The 23,346-nt window shown below is 34.7% G+C and overlaps 1 protein-coding gene and 1 pseudogene across 1 annotated transcript; one reads left to right on the forward strand and one right to left on the reverse strand.

Moving 5' to 3' along the window:
• Positions 1–8,784: 8,784 nt before the first annotated feature.
• On the forward strand, positions 8,785–9,700 carry LOC137772334 (olfactory receptor 4P4-like; annotated as a pseudogene).
• Positions 9,701–19,864: 10,164 nt separating this feature from the next.
• On the reverse strand, positions 19,865–20,800 carry LOC137771881 (olfactory receptor 4P4-like). The gene has a single exon (XM_068555625.1). The coding sequence runs from the start codon at positions 20,795–20,797 to the stop codon at positions 19,865–19,867; it is 933 nt and encodes a 310-aa protein (XP_068411726.1). The 5' UTR covers positions 20,798–20,800.
• Positions 20,801–23,346: the final 2,546 nt, after the last annotated feature.

A 23,346-nucleotide genomic window follows, 5' to 3' on the forward strand; every position in this document is an offset into this window, starting at 1 on the left:
TCCATTGATCCATATGTTTGTTTTTGTACCAATATCATGCCTTTTTTTTTTTTTTTTTTTCATGCCGTTTTGACTACTGTAATTTTGTATAGTCTGAAGACTGGGAGCGTGATACCTTCAGCTTTGTTTTTTTCTCAAGTTTGCTTTGGCAATTTGGGGTCTTTTTGGTTCCAGATGAATTTTAGGATTCTTTGTTCTAGTCCTGTAAAAGATGTCATGGGTATTTTGATAGGGATTGCATTAAATCTCTAGATAGATTTGGGTAGTACGGTCTTTTTAACAATATTAATTCTTCCAATCCAAGAGTATGAGATGTCTTTCCATTTCTTTATATCATCTTCGGTTTCCTTCATCAATGTTTTTTAGTTTTCAGAGTACAGGTTTTCACCTCCTTGGTTAAGTTTATTCTTAGGTAGTTTATTCCTTTCATGTGATTTCAACGAGGATTTTTTTAATATTTTCTCCTTATGATCGTTCATTATTAGTGTATGGAAAAAATAAATAAAACTAGTAAAAGACAAATAAGATGTGGCCTAAAAACCACAAATAAACCAACAAATAAACCAACAGCAAAATGCATTTGGCTGCACATGAATGTTTATAGCGGCTTTATTAATAATTGCCAAACCTTGGAAGCAACTAAGATGCCCTTCAGTAGGTAAATAGATAAACTGTGACACATCTGGACAATGCAATACTCTTCAGTGTTAAAACCAAACAGCTATCAAGCCATGAGAAGACATGGAGGACACTTAAATGCATATTATTACATAAAAGAGGCCAATCCAAAAATGCTACATACTGTATGATTCCAACTTTATGACATTGTGGAAAAGGCAAAACTAAGGAGACAGTAAAATGATCAGTTGTTGCCAAGGGTTACAGAGGAGGGAGGGAAGAAGAGGTTCAGCACAGAGGAAACTCTTCTGTATGTTACTAAAATTGTGGATACATGTCATTATACAGGTCAAAATCCATAGAATGCACAGCACCAAGAATGAACTCAAATCTAAAGTAGGATTTCTGTGTGATAATGATGTGTCAGTAGGTTCATCTGTTTGTAACAAGTGTACAAGTCTGGGAGGGAGGTGTCCATGTGTGGGGAAAGGGGGTATATAAAAACTCTCTGTACTTTCCACTCAGTTTTGCTGTGATCCTAAAACTGTTCTAAAAGTAAATGTAATAATTGAAAAAATACATTGTGCCGCAATAGATAAAGGAAATCATCTTATAAGTGGAATGAGGAAGAGACTCTGAGGAAGTATTTATAAAGAAACCGGAAGAAAAATGTTTGAAACACCTTTTTGCATGCTTAATAAGACTTGAAAAAAATCTCTTTAAAAAGACAGCAAATGAGCTGTTTGTATATTTTGGAGATTAATCCTTTGTCAGTTGCTTCGTTTGCAAATATTTTCTCCCATTCTGAGGGTTGGTTTTTGTCTTGTTTATGTTTTCCTTTGCTGTGCAAAAGCTTTTAAGTTTCATTAGGTCCCATTTGTTTATTTCTGTTTTTATTTCCATTTCACTAGGAGGTGGGTCAAAAAGGATCTTCCTGTGATTTATGTCATAGAGTGTTCTGCCTATGTTTTCCTCTAAGAGTTTTATAGTGTCTGGCTTTACATTTAGATCTTTAATCCATTTTGAGTTTATTTTTGTGTATGGTATTGGGGAGTATTCTAATTTCATTCTTTTACATGTAGTTGTCCAGTTTTCCCATTACCACTTATTGAAGAGGATATCTTTGCTCCATTGTATATTCTGGCCTCCTTTGTCATAGCTTAGGTGACCATATGTTCATGGGTTTATCTCTGGGCTTTCTTTCCTGTTCCATTGATCTATATTTCTGTTTTTATACCAGTACCATACTGTCTTGATTCCTGTAGCTTTGTAGTATAGTCTGAAGTCAGGGAGTCTGATTCCTCCAGCTCCATTTTTGTCTCTCAAGATTGGTTTTGCTATTCGAGGTCTTTTGTGTTTCCATACAAATTATAAAAGTTTTTGTTCTAGTTCTGTGAAAAATGCCATTGGTAATTTGATAGCGATTGCATTGAATCTGTAAATTGCTTTGGGTAGTATAGTCGTTTTCACAATGTTGATTCCTCCAATCCAAGAACATGGTATATTTCTCCATCTGTTTGTGTCGACTTTGATTCTTTCATCAGTATCTTATAGTTTTCGGCATACAGGTCTTCATACATTAACACATATAGGTGTAATCTGAAAAAAAATGGTATAGCCGATCTTATTTACAAAGCAGAAATAGAGACAGATGTGGAGGAAAAAAAGTATGGATACCAAGGGGTGGTGGTGGGATGAATTGGGAGATTGGGTTTGACATATATATACTATTGATACTATGTATAAAATAGATAACTAATGAGAACCTGTTGTATAGCACAGGGAAATCTACTCAGTGCTCTGTGGTGACCTAAATGAGAAGGAAACCCAAAAAAGGGGGGATATATGTATACATATAGCTGATTCACTTTGCTGTACAGTATAAACTAACACAATATTGTAAAACAACTATACTCTAATAAAAATTTTAAAAAAAGAAGAAAATTAATAAACAAACAAACAAACACAGAAAATGTAAGAGAGAAGGGACTGGATAACCGGATTTTATGAAAAGGAAGATAAAATACTGAAAGTGTTTTGAAATGTGTAAATGCAATGCAAGAATTACAACCAATCTGGAGGTAGTGTTCAAAGAAGGATAAAGAGCAGAGAAAACAATGAGTGAGATAAAATTAAGTAGAGCTGTTAATAGCAGGGAGGAATTGGACAAACTGCTATCTCAGCAGCTACTTATAAAGAAACCACCAATATAAGTTTATTTTTGAAAAACCATCCCAAAATATTTGTCAGTAAATGTTTACTGACTTTAAATATTTTACATGTAGTCAGTCTAAATGTTGAAAAGGAATATGTTGAAAATGGCCAATTTTATTATCAGAAAATTTTTATTTCATTGTTTATGAAACAGTAAAATAAATCCTAAATTGAATGAGCCCATACATAAAGAACACATGTGGTTTTTCTTGAAAAAAATATTTTCTAAGAAGACTTCAAACGTAACATCTCTCTTTATATAAGTGTATGTGCTGTTCTCACACGTCCAAAACCTCCCTTTATGTCATTAACAGTGATGCATTAATAACAAAACATGGGATGTCCGGAAGCCCCCAAATTTAAAATGTATCCCCATGTTCCTATGACAGAGGTAATTATATACAGTAGACTCTCAGCCCCTATAATGTGTTTTGTTTTGTTTTTTTGTAAAGACTCTATTGTTTAGAGCAGTCTTAGATTCACAGACAAATGGGAGGAAATACAGAGACTTCCCATATATTCCTATCCTCATACATGCACAGCCTCTCCCATTATCAAAATCTCCCACCAGAGTGGTACATTTCTTAAAACTGATGCACTTACACTGACACATCATAATCACCCAAAGTCCATAGATTACATTACTGTTCACTCTTGTTGCCGTTGATTCTATGGGTACGGACAAATGTGTGATGACGTGTATGGGATTGCACAAAGTAATTTCACTACCCTAAAAATCCCCTGTGCTCCTCCTATTTATCCCTCCTCCCCATATAATGTCTTTTATTTATTTATTTTCTTCATTAAAGAGAGTGGGAATTTTGAGGAGGTCTCACAAGAATGCTATGAAACAACTATGAAGCCGATTTGATTTTTTCCCCAAGGGACCACCAAATTTTATTAGCAGAAAATATAATAGTGTAATATATTAAGTCCACACCTACACTCTGTTGAGCTAAGATTATGCATTTGCTTGTCATTTCATTTTTATTTTATGTTTATATTTATATATCTTGTATTTTTACAAAATATATTATATATATATTTTGTATGTATATTTGTTTTCTAGCCTGTAGCATAATACCTGGTATTTCAAAAATATATGTCAAATAAACGTATAAAGAACTTTATCAATTATTTGGTCAATATATGACTGTCTGGATAGACTATTTAAGAAATATTCATGGTTGTAAATGTGTAATTTAAGAAATTTTGTCTATCACTATGATTTTATTGGAAATTTAAAAGCCTATATACCTATTTTTTTAAAGTATATTGCTACATAATGTTGTGTTAGTTTTAGGTGTGCAGCAAAATGATTCAGTTTATATACCTATATTTTATTAATGAATACCATTCCTGCTAATGAGCACTCATATTACACAGTCACTTCATTTAATTCCCAGGACTGTCAAAATCATCTGGCTCAAAGAAGCTTAGAATCTTGGATATGGCCTAAAGGAAAGATTAAAGGCAATCCTGTAAATAAATTCATATAATCCATAAAATGAAAAGTATTAGAAAGGGATTCTAGAAAAAAGGGATAAAGAAAAGAAAATTAACTCTCAGCAGAACAATTTCAGATGACCTGTGACAAACTCAAGAATTGAGGTTGTAAATGAAGCACTTGCATTCTTGTCTAAGGAGTATCCTAGTGTGTGTGTGTGTGTGTTAGGTAGAGATATGACCGGCTAGCCCTTCTGTGTATTGACACAAGTGAGCTTGAGGGAAGCATGATCAATATCAGGCTAAAATATGCTGAAATGAACAACCAGTAAAACACTGGGTTGTGATATCCTTCATTCTGAAGTGCTAGAATCTCTCATTTTCCCAAGGTTATTCAACTTTCAAAGCCTGGAGGTAATTACTAAACTGATCAAAACCTGTTTTTTTTCACTCACAGAAGGCACTCAATTCTTTTTCTGCTGTTTGAGCTAGTCATTTAACTTCTAAAGGCTCATGTTCTTATCAATGCAATATAGGTAATCCTACTTATGTCATTATTGTGAGATGAAATTATGTAATAAAGTTGAAGCATGAAATAATCTCTCAATAGATTGTTGTTATTACAATTACTTTGTAACAGATAAGGTATTATAAAAACAGATTTCCTGAAGTCTTACATGTTTGAAGGAAAACTTTAATATGTGGATTTGAGTATGAGAGAAGGAATTGGTTACCTGAACTTCAGGGTGCATGTTTTGGACTGAGCATGTATGACCTGCGGAAGTGAAGTGGTGTAGGAGAAAAACAAAATGGTAAACAGAATAAAAGTTATGCTGTACATTTAGTGCTGATTACCCCTGGTATTTTGTTATATTCTCAGTAATAAATAATTTCTGCTTTGAAATGTGTATAACAGAACAGAATATCTATCCTTTTATCTTTTCTCCTTCCTCTATTTCTCAACCATCAATTCCATGAAGGTTATTCCCTGCCAAAAATTCACCAGGTTTCCGTCCTGTTGTTGCAGGTCACTGATATGATCACATGGATAGATGCAATCTACCATGAGGATTGCTCTAGATAAGGATCTGTATTTGGACTATAGCTGCCTGGCTTTGATTCTCTTTATCTTTCCTCATCTCAGACTTTCCCAAAAGTTAACTTAGATTATTCCATGCAACATTATTTCCTGCTTTCCTTCAGAATGCAATTTGAGCTCAGGGCAGGCAGTTTCCTGAACTCTCTGACTAGAGCATGGTGAGGCCTCCAGAGAAACAGTGCCTGACCCAGGCTAACACAAGGATGAGGAGAAAGTTGTAGTGAGACAATGGCCACAGCTCCAGGGACATGACCTTGGACAGAAGCTCAGAGGCTTTTGGTGAAGCTCTGGTTAGAAATGCCTCTGGGAATATATTTCTTAGACTATTCAGAAGCCTATTAATCCTTGCATTGTCATATAAGTCATATTCTGCTCTTCTGAACCAAATTTGTTTTAGGCATGGGAATAAACTAAATGACTCCCAGGACTGAAAATGTATGTTTGCTTTTGTAAGAATTTAAAAACATTTATTTTTGTTTATTTATGTATGTATATATGTATGTATATATATATGTGTGTGTTTGTTTTAGTCTGAAGATTCATTGGTTCCATCACTTACTTACGTTCCACTCCCCTTGCAAATATATACAACTTTCTAAGACGTTGATTTCCAAAATAATTTTAGAGAACTGACATAAATGTGTTTGAATAATTAGTTTGTAAATCACTCCATTTTATTTCAGGTTTAAATACTGGGGAAGAATCAGCAAAGTGAGTATCTCAGGAGGGATTGTTTCCTGAGGTATTTCAAATTATTTCTTGTCTTATTCACTATATTTCTGAATTATGTAGTAGTATATCAAATCTATAAATGTGAACAATGCTGCTTTAAGAGGTTAGCAATAAGCTCAATGTTCATAAATGGCATGGAAGGGGAGAAAGTTAATTCCATTTACTGAGTTTCTTATTAAAAGAGTTTGGTATATAGGACAAGAAGATATTTAATAAAACTGATGAGAAAAATGTTTGGATAGTATCTGTGTTCGAAATGGGTGATTGATTTCTCATGGAACATTAGCATGATTGCTCAGATTTTAAATTCTACACCTCCACCTTATGTAACTACAATTACAGTGAAATAAGACAAAAATATAGGCATATTGCACTTAATATCAAACTATTGGAAATATTTAGGTAATAGTTTTCTTTGTATATTTGGATTGTTACTGCTATAAAAACACAATTTGAATCAAAACAGTTTATTATTCAGTTTACTATACTTCATGTTTCTACCTCTTTCTCTGTTGCCACTATTCTAATCACTTATAGAGTGGGTGCTTAATATATCTTCCTTTCTTCACCTGTGATTTCAATTATTTGACAAATTGAGATAATTGAGAATATATGATCAAGAATATATATGTTCTGTGTTTCAATGACAGTAATTCTCTCATCTGACTGTAATCACCTGTTTCTTTTTCTCCTGCACTGGTCATAAAAGTATTTTCCCACAGAATTTGGGATGGGATTCTAAGACCTATAGTGGACTAAATATCTTTATTGATCTAGAGGAAGAGCCAGAATCCTACCTTAAGAAATGCACATTTTGCTAAAGCTGATGGAAAATTATTTCACAATGATTTATAATAGAGAATGCTGGACCACATATTTATACTAACTGCAAGATATATCCCCCAAATTAGTCATAAAGACAGATAGGGTGACTTGGTAATCTGTCACCTTGCATATTTTTTTGTCTATTGAGATTAGGACTCAAAATACTTTCTCTCACTGCTATCCTCCATAACACCTCAACTTGTTCAGCTCTCAAGCATAGGAAGCAGCCCCACACTGAGTGGAAATCAAAACATCTGTCCTTCCGTATCCACAGTGTATTACTTTCTCATGCTAAGAAATTACTTAGATTATCTTTATTTGAGTCTCTTTTATTGAAAATTGGTGGTTTAGATATATCAAGTGATACCCAGTTTAAGTTGTTTACTAACCTATCGATCTAATGGTTATCTTTAAATCAATTTGTTTTAGGTAAATTAATCTATCAGTGGCATAAACAGTATGCCCTCTCCTAAACAAGGAACCATTGTTAGCTATAATAAGGTAAGGAGGAAATTAAACAAAAAATATTAATCTCTATTTAGGTACTGTTAACTGTTGAACACTATGAGCCTGATAGTTATCTTTGCTTTGTTAAAAAAAAAAGAGGTAAGGAAGCGCTCCAGCAACACTGAATTCATAGTAGGAACAAATTGAAGTGTTTTTCTTGGTGTAATTAGAGTTGAATAATAATTTAAAATAGAATTGGTTTCTCATAGTATTGAGCATTTTAAAATGCTGCACTAATTACCTATTTACCATCTAAAATGATCTTAAAGAAACAAATGTGGAATTTGTGAGTCACTGTAAATAATAACTTCCAAGTAACGTCACTACAAAAGCATTCTGTATTTCATAACGTCACCTGAGTGCCCAGATATGGTGCCTACATCTAACCAGACTGCAGTTGAAAGTGTACTGTAGGGTTACATCCCCACTGAGTATCAGTTAACCTCTCAACTTTTTATAAAATAGCTCCCGGAGAGCACTCTGTATTTCACATGCTATTTTCCTCTGTGTAAATAATGTCTCAAGATTGTACAAAAGGGGAAAATGTTAAATCTTCCATCCATTCATTAATGGAACAATCACTGACTACTGACAATAAATCTGTCTTAGAGCTACATTCTATATCAACTTCTTTTGTTAATTTTTATTGCCTAGCTTGTATATAAAATACATAAAATAAAAGCAATGAATGAATTTGTTGATTGTTTTTTACAACTTCCTTCAGTCGATATTCTATATTTTGCTGAATCATTTTCAATCCTTCTTTGCTTTTAAGGTCTCTAAGACTATGTTAGTTTTAAATGCCCAATTTGTATTTTTTGTTCACGTCGCAAGGAAGATAATTCTTTAAACAAATTAAATAATTCAAGCTGATGTATTTTCAATACATTTGCATTCGTGGGGATACACTCCCAAATAAAACAGAAAATTTGTCCACATCATTCTGGAAGAAGTTCATTTGACCCTATCAATAAGGAACACGCTTTAAAAATGTGCCAATTTTTAAATCATGTCAATTAAACTTTTGTTGTTATCTAAATTATATAATTAACAGTGGTAAAATATTTTCTCTATAATCTAATATTTAAGTATTCTATAATCATTGATGGTAATATAGAAAATTACTTCACTTTTCCCATGATAGAATTATTACACAATAGATTTGTAAATTAAGAGGAAAAAAACTTACATCTATCTATAAGGAATAATTAATATTGTTATTCATTGGATGTCATTGGTAAATTTAATATTATTATTATGCTGCTATTTTAAAATATAGATTCATGATTTTTCTTGTCAGATATTTAAACCGTCTGTTTATAATATATGTCAATCTGAATTATATGGAGAGCCAGAGCAACGTCTCAGAATTCATTCTTTTGGGACTTTCTTATGACCAGAACATAGAAACATTTTGCTTTGTGCTCTTTTTATTCTGTTATATTGCCTTGTTGGTAGGAAGCCTTCTGATCCTAATCTCCATTCGATGCAGTTCTCTTTTTCACCAACCAACGTACTATTTCCTCAGCCACTTATCCTCCATGGACATCTGCTATACTTCCAGCATTACACCCAAGTAATTGGTGACCTGCTAGTGGAAAGAAAAACCATTTCCTACGGTAATTGCATGTTACAGGTGTTTTCCAAGCAATTGTTTGGAATGACTGAAGTCTTAATTCTTACAGTCATGGCCTTTGATCGTTATGTTGCCATCTGAAAGCTTCTCCACTACATGATTATCATGAACAGGACAAGGTACAGTCTCCTAGTCTTAGCTGCTTGGGCTGGTGGGGCAGTTCACTCCTTTCCTCAGTTTTCTGTGACTATCCAGTTACCCTTCTGTGGTGCTAATAAAATTGATCACTATTTTTGTGATATTTTTCCTTTGCTAAAAGTTGCCTGTACTGATACCTACATCACTGGTGTCATTATGCTTGTCAATTCAGGAATGGTGACCTTAATGACGTTCGTGATTTTATTTTTTTCTTATGTAATTATATTATTCACTTTAAGAAATCACTCAGCTGAAGGAAAACGCAAAGCTCTCTCTACTTGTGGGTCTCATGTCACTGTGATATAGTTTTATTTTTTGGTCCTTCAATATTTACCTATCTTAGACCTCCCACCACTTTCCCTGAGGATAAAATATTTGCAGTATCTTACACCATCATCACTCCTGTGTTCAATCCCTTAATCTATACACTGAGGAATTCAGAAATGAAAAATGCCATGAGAAAAGTTCGGTTTCAAACATCATAGCTAAACTTTATTAAAAAAAGTTTGGGTGCAGCTAAATATGGAAGCAAAGAGCTAGAATCTCACAGATTAATTGCTCCATTGTTATCATTTTATGAATGACAGAAATAAGGACTTAGTAAATATGAATGAAATACTTACTTAACCATACAGAAAATAAACTCAACATTTAATTAACTTTGTGGGGTTTTGAGATGGTGCAAGAAGGGTTACATGCATAAAAGCATCTGGGATATAACAATTAAAGCAATGTTAAATAAGCAATGAATTTTGATGCAAAAGTGAAAATATTAATAATAATTTATTTAAAAATCAGGTGTAGTGGCAAGACTACATGATGTTTCACATGATGAAACATTCTGTATGACAAAGGAGTAAATCTACCATTTTAATACTGAGTTTTAATTTATGATAAGATTTTCACCTAAATGACCTCAAGTGGTATTTAGAAACAAATTACACAATAAGAAGTTTGTATAATAGAATTTGATTTAAAGGGATTCCTTGGTGTTAACTCCCTTGACTTTCCATTGGGGGGTAAAAATAAAAAGAGTGAAATCAGTTACTCAGAATGTTGAAAACACATTCACTGCTCTTCTGCCCAGTGTTCAGAATCTATTTAAATCAGTAAAGGAACTTAATCATAGAATGCAAGAAATTAGTAGGAAAATCACTAGTTATTGGATTCAGAACCTTTCCTGTTACGTGAGAAAAACATAAGCAAAAAATAAACAAGGATCAAACAAACTATAATTAAAAATCACTGTGACACAAATCTTGGAAAAGGGTGACAATAGCAAATTATCTTCGTGACTATCATGAAGAGGAGACATCTGAGAAATATTTCCTAGAGAAACCTGAAAAATTTTTTTGCCCAGTTTTTATTTTATTTTATTTATTTTAAAAATTTTATTTATTTTTTTATACTGCAGGTTCTTATTAGTCATCCATTTAATACACATCAGTGTATACATGTCAATCCCAATCGCCCAATTCATCACACCACCATCCCCACCCCACCGTGGCTTTCCCTGCTTGGTGTCCATACATTTGTTCTCTACATCTGTGTCTCAATTTCTGCCCTGCAAACCAGTTCATCTGTACCAGAAACCTGAAAAATTTTTGATGAAATGTGTTTAGTTGCATCTCTAGTAAGATGCAAAAAAAAAAAAAAAAAAAAAAAAAGATCTCCTAGAAAGCACCATACCGTAAGAGAAAAGAGATTAACAGGATCATATGACTAGGATAATTGAAATATCCGAACAGTTTTAACTATGTAAATGTAACATAAGAATTACAACCATTATAAAAGTAATCTACACAGAAGAATAAAAAAGCAGAAAAATATTAAGGGACATATAATTAAACAGAATCTTCACAGCAGAGAAAAATTGGAAAAATTACTATTTTGGCAAGTTACTAATAAAACAAAAATTTTGCCATTTTAAAATTCTCTTCTGAAAAAAAAAACCACAGGACATTTGGCAAAGTCTAAATTTTTGATGGGAATGTTTTAAAAATGTCAAATTTTATTTCCAAATTGTACTTTATCATTTAGGGAAGAATAATAAAACCTTCCCATTTAAATGGGCTCATGAATTGAACAACACACGTTTCTTTCCTCAAAAAAAAAAAAAAATTGAAAGTTATTTTAACAAGACAAGAGATGAGCCAATGTAAAGAAATCAAAATGGGGCCATTGGTGCTAAAAGGGATTGATGCTTTATGTTTCCATCATCAAAGAAAAAAATCATATGTTTCAGAGTACAAAACTAGGAGTTCCATCTTTACTCTTCATCTAATGTTTTATTTTATCAAATTTACTTCGTTTCACTTCCTGTGGTCCTAATCATATAGTTCACTCAATATGTGATGTGAAGACTGTTTTGAACCAATATGCAAAGTTATTTATGTTGTTAATATCTTAGTGATTGCTAGTTCTAGAGATGGTGATGGTTGTCATTATTTTTGCCCTAGAAGTGCCTTATACTCATATTATATGATCTCAGAACATAGTCTTCTGTAGGGGGACACAAAGCTCTCTCAAACTGTAGTTCTCATAATGGTTGTAGTTCTGTTCCTTTTGCTTGTATCTATATTTATATTCTACCTACAGGGAGTGAGAACAAGAATATGGAAGTCTCTCTGTTTTACATTATGATTGCCCTGATGTTGAATAGTCTCCTCTATACCCTGACAAACATAGAGGTGAAAATCTCCATTAGAAAAGTATGGTCTAGGGGCTTCCCTGGTGGTGCAGTGGTTAAGAATCCGCCTGCCAATGCAGGGGACATGGGTTCAAGCTCTGGGCCAGGAAGATACCACATGCCGCGGAGCAACTAAGCTCATGTGCCACAGCTACTGAGCCTGTGCTCTAGAGCCCATGAGCCACAACTACTGAAGCCCGGGAGCCCAGAGCCTGTGTTCCGCAATAAGAGAAGGCACTGCAATGAGAAGCCTGTGCACCGCAACCAAGAGTAGCCCTTGCTCGCCTCAACTAGAGAAAACCTGTGCGCATCAATGAAAACCCAACGCAGCCAAAAATAAATAAATTAGTAAAATAAATTAAAAAAAAAGAAAAGTATGGTCTAAAGTGAGACATTCAACCAGGAATTAACATAGTGTTGTAGGTCAATTATACTTCAACAAACAAACAAACTCATAGAAAAAGAGATCAAATTTCTGGTTAACAGAAGTAGGAGGGGGAACTGGGTGAAGGTAGTCAAAGGTACAAATTTCCAGTTATAAGATAAATAAGTACTTGGGATGTAATGTACAACATGATTAATATAATTAACATTGAGGTATGTTACATATGAAAGTTGTTAAGAGAGAAAATCCTGAGTTTATAATCACAAAGAAATTTTTTATTTTATTTTGTATGTATAGGAAATGATAGATGATCACTAAACTTATCATGGTAATCATTTCATGCTATAAGTCAGATTATTATGCTGTACACCTTAAACTTATGCAGTGCTGTATATTAATTATATATCAATAAAACTAGAAAAACAAAAATGCAAAAAAAACTTAAATGACACATTCAAAATTAAAGTAAATAAAGTGATATTCATTACACTTTTGATCCTGTGTCCCCAGGGCATTTATCGTTTTCGATGTTATGTAAAGCATATAAGCTTTCTTTGTGGAGTTGGACTAAATAACCTGTAACATTGTATCAGCCAAAGAAGCAAGTTGATATGATTCAGATTGCTATCTGCACTTTAAAGAGGCCAACCACTGGGTTGGCTGAAAGTTCATTTGGGGAAATGGTTCCAGGTGTGACCACTTGGATTTAATGGTAAGAAGTGACCTTCTAAAGCACATTGTTGATCATATCGCCCTCCATAAATTTTAATGGAATGCTATTTACCTTGGAATAAAATCCAATCTTCTACTTGTTTATCAGAAATTTCCCAACATTGGTCCAGGTCTAACTTAGTAATGTCAGAAGTCACTGCTTTGGAAGAAAGTACGGTGTTACAAGGATAGGTTTTGGGGTCAGGGAGACCTGGGCGACTGCTCACTCTGTAAGTTTTTACCTCCAAGTCTTGGCAACTTGCTTTAATTACATTTCCCTGTTTTTAAAATGTCTATGAAATGGGGGTAATATTGTATTTTATAAAGACACAATACTACCTAAGCTAACACATGTGAATTTTTTTTTTTTAAAGTATTTATTTATTTATTTTTGGCTGTGTTGGGTCCTCGTTTCTGTGCGAGGGCTTTCTTTAGCTGCGGCGAGCAGGGGCCACTCTTCATCGCGGTGCGCGGGCCTCTCACTATCGCGGCCTCTCTTGTTGCGGAGCACAGGCTCCAGATGCGCAGGCTCAGTAGTTGTGGCTCACGGGCCCAGTTGCTCCGTGGCATGTGGGATCTTCCCAGGCCAGGGCTCGAACCCGTGTCCCCTGAATTAGCAGGCAGACTCTCAACCACTGCGCCACCAGGGAAGCCCCCATGTGAATTTTTAACATGGCATAGGGCTACCAGAAACTCATGTTAGATACTTTTCCTCTTTCCCTACCTGTTTCCCTTTGCTTGGATGCTTCCATTCAAGCTGGGTCCCTCTGCAGTCTCTAAGTGTACTCGAAAATTTGTCACCTAAGTGAGTTTTTTCTTCTCTCTCTGTTTAGGATCCCCCAACCCCATGCTTTAGGGGTCACATTTACATGTAATCCACACTTCAGACATTTTCTTGTTCAGGAAGATTCTGTAGATCCATCAACAAGGTAAAAGTATGTCTAATTCCATTCCCGTTGTTTTATTGCCATTTAGCTGTGTGTTTAATCTATTTCAAATAACCTGATGACTTATATTAGTGCTTCTTCTTATGAACTGGGTTTTTCTAGTATGACTTAAGCAAAATATTATGTGCCATATCTTCATTTTCTTTTATCTCTCTTTCTTCTAGCAATAAACCTGGCACAAATTAAGATGTAAATAAGCAGTTACTGAGTTAAATACAAAGATTCTATATTTTCTCTTTATTCAACTGCATACGTTGTTCTCACGTATCCAGAATTTGCCATTATGTCATTAATCATGCATTAACAACTTTTAAAAAGTAATGTAGCTGGGACAAAGTGAGAGAGTGGCATGGACATATATACACTATCAAATGTAAAATTGATAGCCAGTGGGAAGCAGCCGCATAGCACAGGGAGATCAGCTCAGTGCTTTGTGACCACCTAGAGAGGTGGGATAGGGAGGGTGGGAGGGAGGGAGATGCAAGAGCAAGAGATATGGGAAAATATGTATACGTATAGCTGATTCACTTTGTTATAAAGCAGAAACTAACACACCATTGTAAAGCAATTATACTCAAATAAAGATGTTAAAAAAAAAAAGTAATGTCAGAAAGGCTAAAAATATAACATATATCCCCATTTTTCAGTCATGGACTAAGTGAAATCCAGCAGACTCTCACCCACAATAATATCCTTTTATTTATTTAATGCATTAAGGAGGCATACTATTTTAATTATTATTTACCCTCATGTCCATTGAATGACATAACCCAATCTCAGTTCCTTGCTTTAGTTTCTATTTGACTAGAATTTCTCTCTGCCCAAGCACTCATCTTTTCTCAGTAGAATGACTGCTTTGCTTCCACACAGTTTTCTTGACTGAGTTACTCCTGCCCCACAACCAAGACAAAATCCAGGAAAAAAACATACAGACTATATGTAGTGTTTGTCTTTAATGTCAGGCACACTTCTTTTAATGTTTCAACTCTTAGAACTATAAAAAATTAATAAAGGGAAACCTCAGTTAAATGGAGTTGGGAGATCAGAAAGGGGGAGCTTTCCCACCTGTGACAATAGAGACCAACAGGAAGAAGAAAGACTCTTCTTTCCTGGCCGGGACTCAGCTAATGAAAAGCCATGCGCTCTTTATTTACTATATAACCTTCTTAACTTCCGTTTCCTCTCTATCAAAGTGTTCTACTTCCCATTTTTTGGGGGGAACTTGCACATAGCTCACCATGGTTGCAGACCCCACATGGCAATTCTCTGCTGATCCCAAATAAATCCATCTTTGTTGGAGAAATATCTCACAGAAGTATCTCACATTCAAGTATTTTTTTAATGGAAAGTCACTAGTACATTTATGAACTGGATTTAACTTACCAGCTGCTTAACTCATCAGACAGATTCTTGTAAGCTGAGATTTCACACCTAAGATAAAGTCAGAATTTTAAAAATTAGCACTGCCATGCAATAATCCATTTCAAGTTGCATAAAGTCATATGAGAGAACTCTTGTGAATTCCATCAATAGAGATACATTTGGTAAACTGAACTAAATTTGAGATATTTTTAGCATGTTATTTTTCCATTTCTAAAAAATAAATGTGTCTCTCTAACATTTACCTTTGCCTCTGTAGAAAATTTATATATGTATTATATATTTATATATTCTTTTTGATGTTGAATTGGCATTTAAGGTGAATGCTGAGAAAATATGTTACATAGAATAGGTCTCAATATCTCTGAGGGTTTAGAAATTTCCCATCAGTATACTTTGCCATAGATATAAACCATAGCTTCAATTTCTCCCTAATAAGTAGTTATGCTAAAGTTCATAGTTATATTTTCCTATTGCATCAGGATCCAAAGCACTGAAGTTAGACATGGGACATGGGGAATATGAGGCAATGTTGTATATAATGCTCATTTTTCAGGACAGGGCAGAATTAGGTAGCTGCGGGAGGCTGAAGTGAGCTGCAATGGGAAATACATGAGAGCACTATGGCCAGAATTAAAAGTACAGAAAGTAGACCCAGGATTTATGATTTAGTTTTTCTGAGGAAAAAAAAAAAAAGCTTGTTAGGGTATTGGAATTTCTAGTTCATTCCTAGAAAAGACTCCTATTCTTTAAAACAGTTCTTTTGGGAACCCCACATGCCCCCATGGGTTCTCTTGCCAGGTTCTCAGATAGCTTCCTGATTTATCTCTGTATGGCAAACCCCTTTCTAAAAATATATGCTTTTTCTGACTGAATTTCGTATATGTATATTGTAGAAAATCTAAAAAAGTATAGAGAACTATAGCAAAAAACAAAATGGTCTCATAAATGCATCCATATAAAAATATTTACTGTCACCTATCTCTAAAAAGTCTGAGTTGGATCCAACTCAGGATAGAGAAGGCATATAACTGTAGTGACAGACAAACGAGGAAGTCTTTGCCCTCAATGAGGCTGGAGACCAAAGAAGAAGACAGACAGTGAAACATCAAGAAAACAAACAAATGTATAATTACAATAGTATATTTTAAAGAAAAGAATAGGAAGCTGTTAGTCTTTTCTTTTTAATTTACAGAAGCTTTACTCAATTGTAAATCTTTGACATTTTTGTGTTATACAGATATTTATTACTTGGTTGTCTCCTGAATTTTACTTTACATAATTCCGGAAGACAATTGTATTTTCTCATCCTTTTTGTACCTGAAAATGTAGTCTCTATATTTGTTCAAAAGCTGAAATCACATGATTGAATTCATCTTTTAAAAAATTTACTTTGTCTTTATTGTTTGTCTGAAAGCTTGTCAGATCTTTCATTTATCGCTGAATTTTTTTAAACAGCGGGTATCTGTGAATGGATCTATTTTTATAGCTTCTTTCTAATTTCTGCAATATTTTAAAGCTTATCATTGTCAAAGGATAAATTTTAAAAGAGGATGTAAAAGTGGTTTTTATACAAATAATGAAAGAACATGTCAAAGATTTTATTTAACTTAGAATTTAATGCAGAAACCAGTAAGGTGTTACCATTGTTTCAGACAAAAACAGTGTACCACACATTTATAGTCAGTAAGGAGTGCTGAAATGAATTTATAAGTGGATGCAAAACTAGCCCAATATCCACAGGGCTATAATCAATTGCATTTCACCGAACAAATTTGTATTTCTATGGCCAGGAGTTGTTGGCATTGCTATTATTTTCTATGAGTCAACTTCTATATTTTTGAGTTGTAAAATACCTTAGCCAAAGGTAATGAAAGGTGGATGAACTGAATGCAAGAGCTAGTAAGGTCACTCACTAAATTGCAAAGAATCTCATCATGCTTTCCCTATAGTTATATGCGATATTAATGATCCAATTGGAGAGAGAAAAATGGCTGATGCAGAGAAAGATGGGAGAATCAATGAAGTGATGTTCTTGAGAAGCTGAGAAGGGAGGAGATCAAAGGGCAAAAGTGAAGGAGTTAAATTAGAATTCCCTGCTTAATGATTGGTATGACCAATGTCTTTTTGCTCCAAGTATTTGTTTGTTTATTTATTTTTTGAAGTATAGCTTATTTACAATGTTGTGTTAGTTTCAGGTGTACAGCTGTTACCGAGTCCAAGCTCACTCTGCACGCCACATGACAGGCCAATGACTCGGAGACGAGGTGTTGAGGCAGGGAATATGACCTTATTCAGAAAGCTGGCAGACCGAGAAGATGGCAGGCTAGTGTCTCTGAAAAACCATCTTATCGGGGTTTGGATGCCGATTTCTTTTATAGCACAGAGAGGAGGGAAGGAGATGAGGAAGTAAAATAAAAAGGCCATAAGTTTTGCAAATATCCCCTGGAATGGCCAGCCTTGGTGAGAAGATGTGTTCATTTTTTCTTTCTTGCAGCCATCCACAGGTGGACAGGGTCAGATGTCTCCCTGTGAGCTGAACAGAGGCATTTTAGTTTAACATTCAAGCAGAGGCGCAGGGTTCCCTGAGGTAGGCCATTATGTGTGATTATAGTAACAAAAGCAATGAAAAGCAAAGGTTTTAAAGTCAAAGAAACAGATCGAACATGGAGTCCAATTTAGCTCTTCCCTGTTACACAGCCATGTGATTCAGTTCATATATGTATATGTGTATATATATACATATGTTTTGTAAATAAGTCCTTTGTATCATTTTTTTTTTAGATCCCACAAGTAAGTGATAGCATATGGTATATGTCTTTCTCTTTCTGACTTACTTCACTTAGTATGATAATCTCTCAGTCCACCCATGTTGCTGCAAACTCCAAGTGCTTTAATTATCCCTCTTCAAAACTTTTATTCCAAGGATAAAAATAAAACAGAAACATTTGTATTAATTTTTGAAGTTTTATTTTTCAATAATACAAGTCTGGTTGGCTGGAGGATAGGGCTTCTGAAACAGAGGGGAACTTCGAGGCTTGGCGGGTCTTTTTATGAGAAAGAGACCCTGCTTATTTCACACCAGAAAGTGATCTTTCACTTTCCTGCTCTATACATTCTCTGACATGTATACTGTGTGAGCCCTCCTCAGGAGTTTTGGGATAGCTGTCAAGACTTAGATTTAAAGTAACAACAACCCGGAAGTATGTTAGGATATTTCTGTAGAATTTCTAGCACATAATATTTTCAGGTTTATTTGCTGGGCATTTTAAACTGAGTAACAGAACTATGCTATTTTTCTCTTTATATTATGCACCCATTTTAGGAACCCTTAACAACAGTAACTCATTTTTATTTAGTATGGTTTTCTATACAATTTGAAAACAGATTCTCATGCAAGTATGTTATGTCAGTGAAGTTTTTAAAGACCTTTGGGATTCTCCCCATTCCTAACCAATTATCCACTGGCCTGATTTTGCTCCTAGCCATTTCTGATGTTGGGTGACTTTCAATTCCTGCTGAAAAAACTGCCTTTAACTTGTACAGTGCCAAAAAAATGTACCCATTGAGTTTAACTGATATTTTCTACTTGCCCACTCTAAGAAAAATTTAATTTCACCAGTAACAGGAACATGATGTTAATATGTGTTCCTTAACTTTTTCCCATGCTTATACTCCCACTGCTCCGGAGGAAAGTTATTGTCAGAATGGTTACTTTTCTGATGCATAACGGGGTTGGGCAATAAAACTAGCTCATGCTTATTGAGCACTTACTGTGTGACAGGCAGTGTTTCAGCCCTTCACGTATCCTCACAAGGCTGTGAATGTTGGGCTATTATTATCATTAATAGAGGCTTTCATGGGTATATGTCCCACTCCTCATAATTAGTAAGCAATTCTGGGTCCAGAACTCATGCCCTTAACAAATACACTATAAGGCGCTAGAATCAGAGAGTTGCAGTTCGCTTGTACATAAACAGATCTGGTAGATAAAGTTCATTAGAACAAAAGAAAAGAGTTTGATGTGGGGCTTAGGCATGTGAGAAGTTCCAGATCGCCACTGGCTACAAATTATCAGAGTAGAAGATGATCTTTTTAAGAAATATTGTGGCAGGTCATAAATTTGGTCTTTTATAATATTCTCTAAGTGATGCAAGTGAAAGATTGGAATTATCTTTTAAATCATTGTTTGGTGGCTGGAATTAGCTTCCTTGAATATGGTCACATATAAGAATGAGCTATATGGGCTCTCAGTGTTGATTTGTATTGCATGGTGGCTTTGATAGTCTGCTGCTAAATATGCAAACTGGTTACACAGCCAAACAATCAATGGGGCAAAAGAGATATAAATAATAAAGCTAGAAGAGAGCGTAGCAGAGTGCCTGGACAAATCCTTGGAATTGTAAATTTTGCTCATATTTGAGCCTATACATGTTGCTAGACACAAATACATAGGCAAACATTATGCATTTTAAAGTTTTCAGAGTAGAGAAGTCTTATATTCAACAAGCTCAGTGGTGAAAATCAGGGATGTCTTTCAGTTCATTTCCTTTCTTCCTGTAATATGGCACCATAGTTTCTTTATGGCGTTCTTCATCTCCATGTTTCTCAGTGTGTAGATTAGAGGGTTGAGCATGGGAGCAATGATAGTATAAAAAAGAGCGAATACTTTGTCTTCTGGTAAAGTAGTTGCTGGTCGAAAATAAATAAAGAATAAAGGAGCAAAAAAGAGGGCCACCACAGTGATGTGGGAACTGCAGGTGGAGAGAGCTTTGCGGCGATTCTTTACAGAGTAGGACCTGACAGTATATAAGATCATAGCGTAAGATATCAACAAGACCGCAAAAGTCACCAGGCTCATCAGGCCCGAATTGGCAATGACCAGGAGACCGATTCTGCTGGTGTCAGTGCAGGCCAGTTTCAGCAAAGGATACACATCACAGAAGTAATGATCTATTTCATTGGGGCCACAGTAGGGTAAAAAGATGACCAGGAGAAACTGACCAGAGGAATGCAGGAATCCCCCAGCACAGGAAGCAGCGATCATGGCAGCACACTTTTGTCTGGTCATGATGACAGTGTAATGCAGGGGCTTGCAGATGGCTACATAGCGGTCATAGGCCATCCCTGTGAGGATGAAGACCTCCATCCCCCCAAAGAAGTGCATGGTAAAGAGCTGTGTCATGCAGCCATTGTAGGAAATGGTCTTCTTTACTGCCAGCAAGTCAGTGATCAACTTGGGGGTCACAGTGGAGGTGTAGCAAAGGTCTGAGAGAGAGAGGTAACTCAGGAAGAAATACAGAGGCTGGTTAATAAGTTGACTGCAGGTGATAGAAATCATGACAAGTAGGTTTCCGATCAAAATTACAATGTAACAAAGCAAGAACAGGAAAAAACAGAGGACTTCAATTTCCTTTTTCTGAGAAAGTCCTAAGAGAATAAATTCTGTGATGTTATTATTATTTTCCATGACTCAGAGCAGTTTGTAGCCAGCTGAAATTAGATAATTATCAATTCTTATAAATATTTAAATATAGTGATGCATATCATTCCTTGTCATTGGGCAGATCGTAATGGAAAGGGTTCAAAAGTTGAAGAAAATGATTAGATTTTTATTTAGGAAGTCTTTCCTGGAGTTCTTTTTTCCCCTTTCTTGAAGACGGTAATTGCTGGTTAAAATCTTAGGTACCTGAGATGAAGACTAACTAACGTTGTAGAATGCAGTATATATATATATATATTTTTTTTGAATGCAGTATATTTATGTAACCATTCTATTAGCATGTATTATCAAACATAACTGGATATTATGCCCTGGTAGAATTCAAGAAATGGTACTGCAGAAAAAAAACCCCAGGGCTTCCCTGGTGGCACAGTGGTTGAGAATCTGCCCGCCAATGCAGGGGACACGGGTTCGAGCCCTGGTCTGGGAAGATCCCACATGCCGCGGAGCAACTGGGCCCGTGAGCCACAACTGCTGAGCCTGCGCATCTGGAGCCTGTGCTCCACAACAAGAGAGGCCGCGATGGTGAGAGGCCCGCGCACCGCGATGAAGAGTGGCCCCCCACTTGCCACAACTAGAGAAAGCCCTCGCACAGAAACGAAGACCCAACACAGTCAAAAATAAATAAATAAATTAATTAATTAATTAAAAAAAAACAAAAAAAACCCCCCAGATATCTCTTTCCTGTTCTCACTGTTTATTATTGGAAAATACACACAGAAATGAAATATTGAGTGAAAATACAAATAGTGCAAATATATGAAGTATAATATGTGGATAACGTTATATGTGAGAAATTTCCTGCTGTCTCTCCTAGGTGGAAAGGGGATAAATAGAAAAAAATCAGCAAATTTGGAATCATGAGCCATATACACATGGCCAAAATAGGCTATATTTCTCTTGTGCTTAATTTACAAATAAAATATTATATTTTATAGTCAACCAAAAGGATAACAAGCAAAGTATAATGATCTCTATTTTTCAAAACATTTATCATCTCAGACTTTTAAAATATTTGTTTTTGACATTCAGCAAGGCATTCAAGGATAATAATAGTAAGTTTTGCTTGAATTTTAGTCTCATACGATGGCTTACTCACTTGCATAAATTGGCTTCTTTCTAATTGATGTACACAAACTCTTCAACTCGTCTTAATAATCAGCCATCCTGAAAATGCATGCTCCTTTCTGTCCCTACATCATCCATCTTAGTATTTCAGGCTTTTCTTACTTTCATTCCTGTTATTTCTACCTTCTCCTCCTCCTACTCATTGCTGTAAAGTAAGACCAGCTCTAATAATGTGTTAATAACTATTACACCTTAGGACAAATCAAAACCTTTCTACTGGTAGAAGTTCAGGAATCATAGGCTAAGGAAGAACTACTGAGAAACAATCATTCCACTAAATCACACCATAAATTCTCTACTTCAGTTATATAAAACACTGGACCTTGGTATTTAAAATATTTTATTTTGTTTACTCATAATTTCAGAGCCAATATATTCACAATTTATTTTCAAAGCTGTAACACTCCCCTCCTTTTTTTCCTTTCAGTGGAATCACCATTCAAATTTGTGTACATAAAGTAGGATCTTGAAGAGAAAAGAACATAAATCTATCTAGTGTGTGAGAGTTACCGTCAATGGCCACAAAATGACATTTTGATATGCTTCATACTGAATAATGAAGAGGGGATATTCGTAGTGGTCAAATAAGCCATCTCATTCAACTAACAATTACATTTTAGGATTTTAAAATTATTCCCAATCATTTAAAAGAATGCAGTGCTCTACTCTAACTTCTCCCTTAAATTATATTCTTCTGATTTGGTGGGAAACACTGTAAGTTAAATATTCAGTCACAGCTTATTCTTTATTTCACACTTGCTGTGTGAACTGATCGATTAACTTTTCTCAGCCTTTTTTTCCCTCACAGGTTTTCCAAAATCCTGCCTCTGTGAGATTCTTTATCAGATAACAGGTCAAATCATATTTGAGAAAGACAATGTAAATGCCATTTTGAGAAAAGTGTGTTTGCAGGCTGAAAGTGGAAAATCAATGAAATGATTATGAATTATCAAGAAAATAAACAAAGGATTTTTAAATGCAGATTATTTTGTTTACCAATACTTGGATATTTCATACAAAACACAAAACTCTTTTAAAAATTATAATCATGTAAACACACTCAGTCTAGTATATTAGAAAGAGGGGAAAATATGAAAAACGACCTATCAATTAATTTACTTTTTAAAATACAAAATCTATATAATGCATGACTCAAAAACTATAATCTATATTTTGGAATAACTTGAAAGTATTTTCCCTATTTTTAATTATTTCTATAGAAAATAAGAAAGTATGACTAATATATCTACAAGAATCATTTTATATTTTCATATTTTAAAAAATAAATAATATCAACTTAACAGAAGATATTCTTTAAAATACTGGACTATTTGGAAAATGAAACAAAATATTGTCTCCTTCATCTTGTTGTACTATTTCCTAACTTT

Source organism: Eschrichtius robustus, chromosome 11 (assembly GCF_028021215.1).
Source record: "Eschrichtius robustus isolate mEscRob2 chromosome 11, mEscRob2.pri, whole genome shotgun sequence".
Taxonomy (NCBI): Eukaryota; Metazoa; Chordata; class Mammalia; order Artiodactyla; family Eschrichtiidae; genus Eschrichtius; species Eschrichtius robustus.